Here is a 14,523-nt window from a genome sequence, read left to right on the forward strand (position 1 = left end):
TTCCTTTTGACATGCTTTTTAACACTGTCTGGCAGACACAAAGCAACCCCCATTAAATGGGCTTAACTTTTAGCTTCATTGTGTTATTGAGTTCCATATCATTTGCTCGTCTTATGTTCCCATCTATTCCACGGAAGTGAAGCACAGAGAGCAGATGGTAATCGCATGTTTGTGCTAATTACACATTAATTTTCCCTCCGTATAAAATTCCATAATAATACTGTACCTGCAGCTGCAGCCCAGCAAACACATTTGTCTTATATTCTACACCTTCTATAGAGAATAAAGCAGTACACTCAACCAGTTAATTCAGTAGCAGCAGCCTAGAAAACATTCTTTTAACATTCTTTTCAAAAATGCTGTTTTATTCATTCATTCAAAATTGAAACACACATTCAGTACGAAACAAATCTTCTATATAGTCATTTTATGCAGTAAGGGGCAGATTTATCAAGGGTCAAATTGAAAATTGTAATTTTTAAATTCGAATTTTGAGTTTATTTTAGTGTGATTCGACTAGGGAATAGTCCAAATTTGATTTGAGTTTAAAAAAAAAAAAAAAATCGAAATTCGAATTTTGAAATTTATCATGTACTGTCCCATTTGAATTTGCCATATAAAACCTGCTGAATTGGTGTTTTAGCCTATGGGGGATCTCCTAAAATACATTTGGAGTTGTTTGTTGGACATTTGTAAAAAAAAAAAAAAAACACTTTGCAGGTTGATCCTATTTTATAAATTTTGATTACATGTGCAAAGAGTTTGTATGTTCTCCCTGTACTTTTATGGGTTTCCTTCATGTTCTCCAAATTCCTACCACAAACATACAAGCAAGTTAATTGGTTCTTGATGAAGTTGACCGTCGTTACAGTATGGGGCAGATTTACTAAGGGTCGAATATAGAGGGTTAATTAACCCTCGATATTCGACTAGGAACTAAAATCGTTCGACTTCGAATATCGAAGTCGAACGATTTAGCGCTAATCCTACGATCGAACGATCGAAGGATTATTCCTTCGATCGAACGATTAAATCCTTCGAATCGAACGATTCGAAGGATTTTAATACAACGATCGAAGGAATATCCTTCGATCAAAAAAACGCAGGCAAGCCTATGGGGACCTTCCCCATAGGCTAACATTGACTTCGGTAGCTTTTAGCTGCCGAAGTAGGGGGTCGAAGTTTTTCTTAAAGAGACAGTACTTCGATTATCGAATGGTCGAATAGTCGAACGATTTTTAGTTCGAATCGTTCGATTCGAAGTCGAAGTAGTAGTCGAAGGTCGAAGTAGCCCATTCGATGGTCGAAGTAGCCAAAAAAACACTTCGAAATTCGAAGTTTTTTTAATTCGAATCCTTCACTCGAGCTTTGTAAATGTGCCCCTAAGTGTGTGTTTGAGATAGGGAGTATAGATTGCAAGCTCCACTGAAGCAGGGACTCAATGATGTACAATCTCTGGAAAGTGCTACAGAATATGTTGGCACTATATGGATAAAGAACAAAAATAAAAATGCAACCATTCTCTGGAAATAGTAAACTGTTAAGGGGCATATTAATTATTATTATTGTTGTTATTGGAACTGGGATTCTCTTTAGTTCGAATTTTATCACAGATGCTAACACTTCCTGAAGGTCATTTAACACATTGACATATTAATAAAAATATTGACTCCTCTCATCATTGCATAAAATTTATTAGAAGGTGTGTTAGATGTCAGCGGCAGTTATGTGCTCTATGTGGCTAGGGAGCTGAACCTATAATTTGTACAGGCTGAAATTGTGCTATGGAAATCATTTTGCTTTTTGCATACAAATAATGGCTTATTTCTATCTGCTGGCCAACTCCAGAATACAGGTTAGACTGAGCACTGGCACAAGAGTGTTTCTAGCATCAGACTGAGTGCTGGTGATTTTGTTTCACTGTTTTATACATTATGCATTTTTTTCAACCATTCAGTATGTGAGGGGTTTTCACTAGTTAGCAACTCCCACCACCCTGGCAGCCTAGGTGACCAGTGGGTTAATAATTGGGGCCACATGATTACTGATGTTGCCCTGGTTGTTTTCCAAGCTGCTGCATTGTCCATAAAAAGGGTACTGAAAACTGCAGTCTTTGCATTTGAAACCAATCCTTCCATGTTACTCCAGTCAATTCTCTCCTATTGGGGTATTTTAACATTTGTGTAGTACTCCCCAATCCCCAAATAGTAGTAGTAATAATAGTATAGTAATCTCCAAATATTGTGTTTTTCATGCTTAAGGTTGTATCTCCATAAAAATATCATAATGGTTTATTTTACAGATAGGTCATTGTTCATATGAATGTTTGCTTTTAATTATAATGTAGAAATATGTGCTACTTTATATTCAGCACCTTCATTTCCATGAAAATGTATGTGTTGACAGGAAGGTGACGTCTGGCCAAATTCATCTGTAGAAGTAACTGTGCTTTTCAAACCTCAAGCACCGAAGATCTACCAACGGACTATCTACTGTGACATAACAGGTACTGTGTAATATCAAGAGTGTTACAGAAGTAATTAATTACTAATATAAGCACAAGTATAAGGTACAAAATTGCACACATTAAAACAATATTCACAAAGGTATTTGTGTCTGTACACACTTTCTATACAAAACCCTGGTTGTACCTAAGCATTAAAAGATATGTTTCCATCAGGGCTGGACAGAGAGTAAAAAAGCAGCCCTGGCAAAAAAAATCAAAGCAACCCACATATTAATGTGCGGCTTTGGCGAGCAACCCCCCACAAGTTAAAAAAAGAACATTAGTGCCAAGGGTCCACCTTTAAAACATTAAAGTAAAACAAATTGGTAGCCAGCCCCCCAAGCAAAAAAAAAACATTGGTGGCCAGCCCCTCCAAGTTAAAAAAAAACATTAGTGGCCATGTTCCCCCATTTAAGTAAGAGCTACTTTGTTCTTGGTGGCTTTGGTTCTTTTTGGCGGCTTTGGCTCCCCAGGCCTATAAATAGAGTGGTCCACCGGTCCATTTGTCTGAATGGCCAGATGGGCAGTCCCGGCCTGGTTTCCACATGTAATTCTTTATGAATGCCACAATTTACCGTGTGCTGCCCTCAAAATGAATATGTGTACACTCAAGCACACAACTTAAGAGGTAAAATTCATGCTTTGAGGAGATGTTACTTTTAGGCCTTCCTTTGCATGTTATGCCTGTACACACAACTTGATTACATAATCAATAACACAGTAACACTATTCACACTGAAGTAAAACAAGAATGCAACTTGTGAAGGATTTACCAATAAGGCCTGTAATTTGCATGTGCGTTATTTTTTGCAATTACAGGCAATTGCATTTTGATATATATGATAGTTCCCTTTTCATATACGTGGTCAAATATACAGGGCCGCCATCAGGGGGGGACAGGGGGGACAAGCGTACCGAGCCCGGGCATGAAGGGGGGCCCGGCAGTGCTGCATTTTTTGAAGATCCGGGCCCCCCTTACGAGCGCCCGAGCCGTACGTCTTGCCTCTTGCGTTGCCGAATGCGGAAGTGCCGAAAAGCCGAAGCCGATGCGCCAAAAAGACCCGAAGTCACGGAAAAAGCCGAAGTCCCGAAGCACCGAAAAGACCCGAAGTCACGAAGGACGAATTTTTTTTTTTTGGCGGCCCCAATTTTTTTTAACTTGTAAGGGGGCCCCTGCCACCAGTTTTATTTTTTTCAAAAAAAATTTTTTTTTTACATTTTTTTGGGGTCCCAATTTGTTTCTAACTTATAAGGGGGCCCCTGCCGCCAATGTTTTTTTTTTCAAATTTTTTTTGGGGCCCCAATTTGTTTTTAACTTATAAGGGGGCCCCTGCCACCAGTTTTTTTTCAAAAAAAATGTTTTTTTACATTTTTTTTGTGGGATCCCAATTTGTTTTTAACTTATAAGGGGGCCCCTGCCGCCAATGTTTTTTTTTTTCAAAAAAAAATTAGTTTTTTTTCAAATTTTTTTTGGGGCCCCAATTTGTTTTTAACTTATAAGGGGGCCCCTGCCACCAATGTTTGTTGTTTTTTTTTAGTTTTTTTTTTACATTTTTTTTGTTGGGGCCCCAAGTTTTTTTAACTTATAAGGGGGCCCCTGCCACCAATTTTTTATAAGGGGGCCCTGACCATCAATAGCTTTTTACAACTTGTGTGGGGGGGGGTTACTTTTTTAGCGCTGATGTCTGTGTGGTCTTTTAACTGCGATGTGGAGTGGGTGGGATATGGGGTGGAGCTTGGTCGTCAGTGTGGGCGGGGCCCAGGGGCCCCCAAAAATTTTGTTGTACGGGGCCCCGTGATTTCTAATGGCGGCCCTGCAAATATACACTTGTGTATATAAACTTGCCCCTGTGTTCAATATATGTTTTACTAGAATGTCAATTTGTGTCAATATCTGTTTGGATAGAAAACCAGTTATCACATCATAACCCCTGTTCTTAATTTTTATAGCGTTTTTTTTTCCTGTCAGGGTATCTATTTATACAAAATCATTTTATTTACTCATTTTCATAATAGTAAATGTTAAAAAGCCTTTCATTTAATATAAAATGCATTTCTGATTATTGTTTTCTTTTTTATTGTGGCTCCAGTTCTTTGCAAATGTTATCTTGCAGCTTTAGACCAATCCAATAAAGAATGTATAACTGAAACTTGTATTGTTATTTTTTTTGTATCTTAGGCAGAGAAACAAGACTTCCGTTACGAATACGAGGTGAAGGCCTTGGGCCAAAGCTTCATTTTAACTTTGATCAGCTGGATATTGGCAAGATCTTTGTTGGTTCTATCCACAGCTATGAGGTGACCCTCAAGACAGACTATGCTGGTCTCTTTTCTTTTGTTCAGGAAACACACAGTGATTTTTTGGTTTATCTACATTAATTTAATTTACAAATTTTCCTTAAGTCTCGTTATGTTTTTTGCTTGTGGCATTTTCATGTAATTGTAAGGAGGAGCCTTATGTGGCTAAGACATCTCTAAACAGTCAATGTATATGTTGGTCCCAAAAGAGTGATTCCAGAAAATGAGACTTGTTTTTATTTATCCAGTCCACTCACATTTCAAACCTGACCTTGAAGGTACAGGTATATCCCATTATCCAGAAAGCTCCAAATTATGGAAAGGCCATTTCCCACTTCATTTTATCCAAATAATCCAAATTTTAAAAAATGATTTCCTTTTTCTCTGTAATAATATACTACTTTGTACTCGATCCAACTAAGTTATAATTAATCATTATTGAAGTAAAACATATTGGTTTTATTTCATGTTTACATGATTTTCTAGTAGACTTAAGGTATGAAGATCCAAATCATAGAAAGATCCGTTATCCTGAAAACCCCAGGTCTGAAGCTACACTGCTTCCCTGTGTATCAGTGTTTGGATAAATGTTTGATACTATAATAGCTCTGCTTGAGGCAAATTGTATGTATAGTGCAATAGTAAATAGTTGATGAGGTCCAAGTGAAGAGAATGCTTCAGTAAGTCATTTTCTTTCCACAAAGCACATGAATCAATGCTTATGTGAAGACTGATTTATTAACTACATTTTAATTAAAAAGATCGTAAATGTGCTTGTCTGGATATTATATTAACCTTTGCAGTTTTCCTATTCCTTGTAAACGCAGGATCTCTTTTTTGTGGATGTAGAACTTCTTTCTTATAGGGGGGGCATGGGGAACAGGGGAAAGGGACCATGGGGTTTCCTCCTCCACAGTTAATAAAATCTCCTCCTTACATACTCAAAAACAATCGAGGGGGCCCGGCACGGTATTTTTACACCACTTCTTAAAGGGGGCACACACAGTATGTACTTAATCTCATCAAGATCCCATTGTTACTTTGGAAACATGATATTTAACTAGAGCAAGGTTTTGGGAAGAACTGGGATTGTGATACCGCCATGAATTGGGTTGTGGCCATTTTTCCATTGTTATCTTTTTTGACTCCAGTTAAGGTCAATATTTCTTTCTGCAAATCTAATCAGATTATGGGGGAACATATGTGGGAAAGTTATGAAAGAGTAGTAGTTTGGCTAACCATCTCATTTTAATGGCACATACTGAATTGAGTATATTGAGTATACTGACTATACTGAGTATTTGTAATAGGACCCAAATGTGGGGGTTAACTGAATACCAATATATTCTGAATTACTTTACTGAGGCATGCATTAAGATTACATTTTATGATTACATTTAAGAGGTTAGAAAGAGCAGGCAGAGATGCCACCACACTTAAATATACAGTTCAATTAACTTTAAGTCAATTCAAGTGTAAACATTTGCAGTAAAATCCAGCAGACTCTGGCATATATATTTTTTATAAATAGTGCACCTAGAGCATTTGGGCTGGGCATTAGATTAAATACTGCAGTTTAATAAAATTGTAGCCTTTTTTGGGCATAAAATGAAATACAGAGATTTTTTTAAAAAAAGAGATGATATTTAGACCTATCCTGTAATTATATCTCACTAATGTTACCTTTATTTTCCATGCGCATAGATTTATCATGTTAGATTTATCAGGTTAAATTTATGAGGTTCACAGACTGATGGCCATAGTTCTCAGACACAGAAAATAGTTTCTTCTAACTTTGGGGCAAATTCACTAAGCCGCGAAGCGCCGAACGCTAGCGTTAATTCGCTAGCGTTTGGCATTTTCGCTACTGCCCAAATTCACTAACGAACGCTGGCGTAGTTTCGCTAGTGTTACTTCGCAACCTTACGCCAGGCGAATCTTCGCTAGTGACGAAACTACGCAAATTCACTAACTTGCGCAGTGTACTGAACGCTACCTTTTACGCTAGACTTCCTTCGCCACCTCAAACCTGGCGAAGCGCAATAGAGTTGATAGGGATTGTTTAAAAAAAAGTCAATTTTTTTTCTAAGTCCCAAAAAAACGCTGGCGTGTTTTCTACATGATGGCTGATAGGCTAAAAAAGATCAAAAATTTTTTGGGGCTCCCCTTCCTCCCCCCTACATTTCCTGACTCATGGCAACTTACCTAGACAGCACATGTGTAGGGCAAAATAAAACTTTTATTTGCTGATTTGAAGGTTTTCTAGCCATTTGTAGTGCAGATACGTTGTTCCTCCATTGAAATTTGAATTTCTCGCCGTATGCAAATTAGCCTTCGCTAGCATAACTTCGCTTTATATAGCGAATCAACGCTAGCGCAACTTCGCAACCTTACGCTACCCCTGTGCGCAACTTCGGATTTTAGTGAATTTGCGGAGCCGTGGCGAAACTACACCTGGCGAAGTGCGGCGAAGTTGCGCCTGGCGCAACTTCGCATGTTAGTGAATTTGCCCCTTTGTGTGGTCTTAGTTATGTATAGACTTAGAATATATGAATAGACATGTTAAGTGGGTGCCACTCTGGTCAAATGTGCGTCCTCGGTTGCACACGGTTGTGCACATGTGTCCTTTATTGCGCAACTCTATTGTGTCCTCGACTGCCCGGTGCTAAGTATAATACTCCACAAATCAATCTGGGCAAAATATATTGCAGAAAATGTATGCGTGCATATTTTCTATTTGTAAATGTGAAAAATTCTTAAGCCAGTTTCAAATCTGAAGTAATTATCATCATCATTTATTTTTATAGCGCCAACAAGATATAAAGTGCTTTAATTCAGAATCTATTTGTGAAAATGGTAAAATGCATGATGTGCAGTGTCTTATACATAGTACAGCAAACAGTTTTGAACTGAAGTAACCAAAACCTACTGGGTACCTGAGTCAAGGGCCCATCATCCGCTGCAGCATTGCATGCTCCCTTTCCACCTCACTACTCTGCACCACACAGCTACTTACACTCGCAGTATCAGTCAGGCCACATCAGATGAAAGATGGCTGTGCATTTCACAGTGGAATTTAGTTGTAAAGTTCCTGAATTGGGCTAGCTTAAGGGCAGACAGTAGGGCACAGCAAGATTGGGGGCCCATTGGGAAATTTCCCAGTATCCTGTTGTCCAGTTTGACTATGACAGCAAGGCTGTACTTACTACTTACTACAGAGTAAAAATAAGAGATTTTATCATGGTTGACTAATTTTATCCAGATGATTCTTGTGGTCTTTAGTTTTTTTAGGATTTAAGGTCAACAATCATGACATTCTGTTATATACAGTGGGGCTTTAGTAAGTTTATAATTTTAAATAGGTATTTATAATATTTTATCAGTGCATGTGTAGACATTATTATTGCAACTAATAACCTAGGTTGAAATATATTTTCAGTCAAACACCATAAATGTCAGCCTTGCAGAAAAAGATCACAGTGCACTTTAACAAAAAAAAAAATTTATTTTTACCATGGATTATAGTTTCCAAAATGGTGTCTCTTGCCTGACTAGGGTACAACTGCCGGGTTGAATAAGTATAATATTGTGTTTTAGGTCCAAGGGTTAGCCCACTTATCTGTATAGCTTGATGGCTGTGTTGGGCAATTTATTCATTATATTTTGGAATATAATATTTAGAGCTGTACTGGAATGTTCCCTCTAAGATGTGCGCTTGTGGCACATACATAAATTATGAGGCCATCGCACACAATGAATTGTGGTGCGCACAAAGAATTTTGTGTGAAAACATACAATGTTGCATTAATTCTGACCTGAGTGCACACTTTTTAAAAACTACCCATAAAAGTTTAAAAAGTGCACACAAAAGATTTTTTGCACACATAGTCGATAAGGAATTAAAGGGAACATTACTGTGCTGCAGTTTTTATTTCCAGAAGGATATAACTTTTGCTGAATGTTTAATTTCCCTTCCTTTTGAACCACTATTAAACATGTTCCAATAGTCTCTGGTAGCCATAATCTTCTTAATATTCACAGTTTTACTTGGCAGCTTATCACTCTCTTTTTCTTTATTTTTGCAAGGCTATCCTGACAAACCGAGGAGCTGTTGATGGAATATTTACTCTAATACCTCCCTCCTCTGCTGTGGGTTCTTGCTTCACTTTCAGTCCCAATGAAGGCATCATCTTGCCTGCAGGACACCAAGCCATCCAAATAACAGTGTGCTCCAGTGTTCTCGGAGAGTTCAAAGAGGAGTTCCACTTCAGTGTAGATGGAGCTTGTGAGGCAGTAAAACTAACTATCAGGTACATTAACTGTGCAGAGGTGTGTGCTATTATATGTACCTTTAGGTTCTCTTTCATTACTAAATAAGGTTTATACAGTTCAACAGATGTAAAGTTTATTTGCTGATTGCACCATGGTTCATATAAATATATGACCATAGGATGTGCACACACATATTTCTTATTTATAATAGTAATCATGGTATAAAACATGGTTCTTGGTGGAATCCAAGCTGTATTAACAAGAATCTTGGTATAAACTAGAATTCTCAGTAGTGTGAACTCTAGTATAAATTTGGATTTAAGAATGAAATGCAAGCAACTTTGGCCTTAATGCAAAACAGTCTATAAACTACAGACTCAGTATAAAACCAGACTCCTGGAATAAGCTCAGAATAAATGTATGAAGAATACATTTTTCCATATACGTATGTTATCTTCACATAGCTGCTCCCCAGCTTTTGAGTACACACTTCTAGCTACTGTATGTTTGTGTTTCTAATATTGTAGCCACTGTGCAACTTCAGACTGTTTGTTCCAGATCTGGTCTGATGTTTAGATGTGTTTCTGTTGCTGTATAAGATACTAATCTCCCGGAATATAGTCATGCTCTAAGATTGGAGACATGATATAAATTGTGGATACTTGTAAGAGCTTGGAAATGCTGCTAAAGCAATTTAGTTTAAACTATTCCTTAAGCGAGTCCAAGCTGTACTGTATATGGTGTTTATGCAGTTTATATAAAGTATTTTTGTGCTTGTTCACCTAATGATGTACATTGATTGCTTTATATTTATTTGCCATGTGAATCAATAGAGATTGTTTATGAGTTTTTTGCCTCCCAGGCAATTTAATACCCAGAACCATGAATGTCCAAACATATAAAACAACATGTAGTTAGCTTATCCAGTTTTGGATGTATATTCAGTGACTTATTTTCTAGCAATATTTCTATGCATGTAAACATGTCCAACAACTCAGTCATACACATACTAGAAATGATGACTTGGCAGCTTTTCTAGACTTTATTTGTAATACAAACATTTTGAGGGACTTGTCTTTTCTGCAGTGGATGTATCATTGGGCCGACATTTCACTTTAGTGTACCATCCCTTCAGTTTGGAGATATTTCATTCGGTGAGTAGTTTATATGGAGATACAGTGTGCAAAGTAAATTTTTTTGCAGATACAGCAGATACAGATTGTAGCCTGGCACAAGAAGCATTTATAGGAGCCAATTACCTTTGTGTTTAAGTATACTCCGTTTTAAACCTATCCATTTCCATTTTTGTTCCTAAATGAGCACTAAAATGTATTATCATATCATAGTATTATATACTTTTTGTCATACAATGTGTATGTGCGCTGGGTTTCTTTTGGAGGGGTTGAACTTGATGGACTTTGATCTTTATTTCAACCCAACTTAACAAACCAGTGTAACTATGTAACTATGTAATTTAATCACATACACATACACACCCACACACAAAAATAAGTATAATATGTACAAAAATGTTGCTTGTCATTATTTAAACTTGGGCTGGCCTAGAGCAAAGAAATGCTAAAGTGATCTTTAAGCTAACAAATGATGTTAAATATATTTCCTTCTGGATTTAGATTTAGTTTTTCCTGTAGTTGTTGTTAAGTTTGGGAGGGATGATTTGCAGTAGAAAATATAGATCTACTTTGACCAGACATATGTTTAATTCCCCTTAGAGGCCTTGATTTCTGCATCATTGTCTTGTGAAATTTAATAGTTTAAAGGGATTGGTCACCTTTCAATTAACTTTTAATTTGATGTAGAGATATTCTGAGACAATTTTCAATTTGTTTTAATTTTTTATGACTTGTGGTTTTTGAGTTAGCGTTTTATTCAGCAGCTCTCCAGTTTCAGCAATCTGGTTGCTAGGGTCCCAAATACCTTAGCAACCATGAACTGATTTGAATAAGAGACTGGAATAAGAATAGAATATGAGTGGTCTGAATAGAAAGATAAGTAATAAAAAGTAGCAATAACAATACATTTAGCATTTTGTTTTTAGATGGAGTCAGTGACCCCCCATATGAAAGCTTGAAAGAGTCAGAAGAAGAAGGCAAATAATTGAAAAACTATAATAAAAAAATTATGAAGACCAATTGAAGTTGCTTAGAGTTGAGCATTCTATAGCATGCTAAAAGTTAACTTAAAGGTGAAACACCCCTTTAATAGATATTTGTATTTCCCTAATGCATATTAAATGCTGATGCCATTTAATAAATTACATTTTAGGGTTTCCGTCCACTTTAACTTTCTCCCTTAATAACACATCGTTGGTACCAATGACCTTTGAGTTGCGCATCCCTGGAGACGGCACTGGGGAGCCAAGCATCACAAGTTCCAATCAGATTTTGAATGACAGGAGTTCATCATGGAGAAGAAGAGTTAAACTTGCCAGCCCAAAGGAGTTCTCTATCATTCCCTCCAGAGGCACTATTCGATCTCAGGGACAATTAGATATACAGGTAAAATTACCCATAGGTAAATTCCATCCTCTTCATCAAGATAAAGATAATTATTTGAATAAAAAATAGGAACCCCAACTTTTCTTATGGACCACCTAACTTGTTTTCACATTAATATTGTTTTAGAATACTCAATCAGTTTGAATGCTGCATGACTTATTTACTAGTACAAAATCCAATAGAGCCTTCTAAATAATAAATGCACACAAACAAGGTCTATCATGTATCTAAGGTTGCAAGGTCAAGCAACAGGAAAAAAGACATTATTAAAGTTTCTAGCATGAATGAATATAATGCTACCTGTTTATCAGTGATTCTCATATCATATTACAGATTGAATTGCATAGGTAATTGCAGACAGAACTGTTTTGTACTACTTGTACGTGACCCCAGAAGCCATTGTGTAAATCCCAAGAGTGAAAGAAATTATAGAATGACAGCAATAAAATAAATTACAAATGAGCAACAGGAGCAATCCAGGTCAAGTGAACCACACAGAATTTTGTTGCCCTGCGTTGTATTTTTTCCATATATAGCATTACAGGCATGCAGGTTTAAATTATTAGCATCTGTCAGGACCACAGTTTCCAGTTCACAAACTTATAGGTTGAGACAGCTGTTTGCTTGGGGCCTTCCACCTTTTTAGCTACCCATCAAATTTACATGACTCTTCAGACTATTACTCCCATTAAATGGCTTTTCAATCATATGTACACTCCAGTGCAAGATTTTATTATGAAATCACATGACCCCTTATTTGTTTGTGTGTAAACCATAACATTTTTTGCGTTACAATTCATATAATAATATTAGTCAGTATTACATTGTAATTGTTTTGAACTTGTTCAGTAATAATTCGTGTTTTAGCATTACACAAAAACATCACTGCATGCCATATGCATTTAAACTGGAATCTTTATTGTTTCTTGTATCACCACTGGTATAATATGACTTTTACACATTTAAAATTTGAGAGCATTTCTTTGAAAGAGCAACTTTTTATATATTTTATATTTGCCAAAACTAATTATTTATGTCCAATAAATAAGCCACATTAGATTTTTTTCTGAAGCACTTCAGAGATCAATTATATTTTGGAATTCTGGGAGCTTGTCCATAGTGGCTTAAATAGAGCATTCTGGGCCAAATGCAAATTTTGTTAGAGTTTCTCTTCCCCAACCGACACAGTTGGAAGGTTCCCGTTATGCTTTCCTAACCCTAATTCTGTATGCTTGGCCAAACTGAATGTGAACCTCGCTAATGTCATGGGATTCTAAATCACTGGAAAACTGAAAGATGATGCAGGTTTTCCTAGGATTCCGATTTTGTTCAGTATTTATCCAAATCCATGAATTTATGGATTTGGTGCATGCCTATTATTACTTATTTTTATAAGTTATTATTATTATTAATAAATGGAATTTGTGTTACTTTATGGGTTTCTAGTTCGTTAACCTGAACACTAAAGGGTGATTTATCATAGCTTTGTAAATTTTAATATGTTGATCATTGATAGACTATTGATAGTTACCTCCTTCTTTTGGCTGTAGGTCACTATTTGTTCCAATCAAGTGAAAAGATATGAAATGGCCCTAGTGGTGGATGTGGATGGTATCGGAGATGAAGTTCTGGCTTTGCCTATTACTGCCAGGTAATTGCACAAATCATGCAACTGATTTTTCGGAAGTTCTGACAGTATAAACAGAATTAGATGCATTTTTGTGTGCCAAAATATAATTTAGAATTATTTAAAGAATGCACATTTGCTTTGAAATATCAAGAGAAATGTTATTGCCACAATTACCTGTATTGTTTAGTTTTACCATTTGCTTTATTAATAATAGACTATTAAAAAGTTGTGTAAACTTTATATTTTAGGTGCGTTGTTCCAACTGTTTGTCTAGAGGACTCTACACTAAAATTCAGTCGTTGCTTCCTACATTACCCTTATGAGAAGACAATGACTCTTAAAAATCTGAGTAACCTTCCTGCTTGCTATGGATTAGAGCCACAGGTAACATTGCATATCCAGGAGGAGTCTTTCTCTGCAGGATATGAATTGCTATGACTTTAGAAGTGTGAAGGAACAGCTCTAAAAACTACTTTTCCAGCAATTCCTGTGATGCACTAGACAAGATCAGCCTATTGTCAGATTTGTTAGTACAAATTGATGCATAGCATATATACTAAGCACAATACAACAATGGAAGAAATGTAATTTGTATTTTTCACCAAAGTGCAACTGAAATTAATATTATCATTGTTTGTGAAGTGAATCAACCTGTCTTCATTGTGGTTGTCCTATATTAAGAGGTAATTTTATATTAACAAGGTCAAATGTAAAAAACATAAATAATGCCAATCTCTACAGCTTTGCAAATTAGCAGTACAGAGAAAACAGGCAGTGTATAAGTAATAAAATGTTTATACAGGTCAATTATTTTGAATATTTATTTTGTAAAAAGATGTTTCTGGTTTTAAAGTATAAGTAAATCTTTAAAATAAGTGAATGTAATATTGATTATAGTGCTATTCTAAGAACTTTTGCAATGTGCATTCATTTATTTTTTTAATTTAAAGAGCAGCCTTTTTTCCTTTCCACTGACAACTTCCTTGACTACTTGGTAGTCAGAATAGTCGGAAACTGACTACAGGATTTCACATTTCATTTGTACTCAGCGCCAGATGGTTTTTGAACATTTTGTGCTCTCTCATTTTAGGGACATTTCCTTGGGAGGGGGGACAGACAAGATTTAGAGCTCTAAATACCAAACTAATTGAAATTTTGCAATTTTTCACAATATACGGATTTATACCACAAAACTATTTTATTTTACTCGCAAAAATTGGTGTTTGGAGACCACAAAATTGTCCTGGTAGTCACTTCAGCTACTGAAAGTTCAACACATTTATGCATTTTTTGAAGGG

The 14,523-nt window shown here is 36.3% G+C and overlaps 1 protein-coding gene across 1 annotated transcript in view; it reads left to right on the forward strand.

Annotated features, from left to right (window-relative positions):
* hydin.S (HYDIN, axonemal central pair apparatus protein S homeolog) overlaps positions 1 to 14,523 on the forward strand; it is a 117,237-nt gene that overhangs the window by 24,525 nt on the left and 78,189 nt on the right. The window contains exons 10-16 of the mRNA XM_018260632.1: positions 2,407 to 2,506; positions 4,686 to 4,804; positions 8,891 to 9,114; positions 10,163 to 10,230; positions 11,363 to 11,595; positions 13,146 to 13,246; positions 13,474 to 13,609. Coding sequence (XP_018116121.1) covers positions 2,407 to 2,506; positions 4,686 to 4,804; positions 8,891 to 9,114; positions 10,163 to 10,230; positions 11,363 to 11,595; positions 13,146 to 13,246; positions 13,474 to 13,609 — 981 coding nt within the window. The remainder of the gene's footprint in view (positions 1 to 2,406; positions 2,507 to 4,685; positions 4,805 to 8,890; positions 9,115 to 10,162; positions 10,231 to 11,362; positions 11,596 to 13,145; positions 13,247 to 13,473; positions 13,610 to 14,523) is intronic.

Source organism: Xenopus laevis, chromosome 4S (genome assembly GCF_017654675.1).
Source record: "Xenopus laevis strain J_2021 chromosome 4S, Xenopus_laevis_v10.1, whole genome shotgun sequence".
In the NCBI taxonomy this organism is placed as follows: domain Eukaryota; kingdom Metazoa; phylum Chordata; class Amphibia; order Anura; family Pipidae; genus Xenopus; species Xenopus laevis.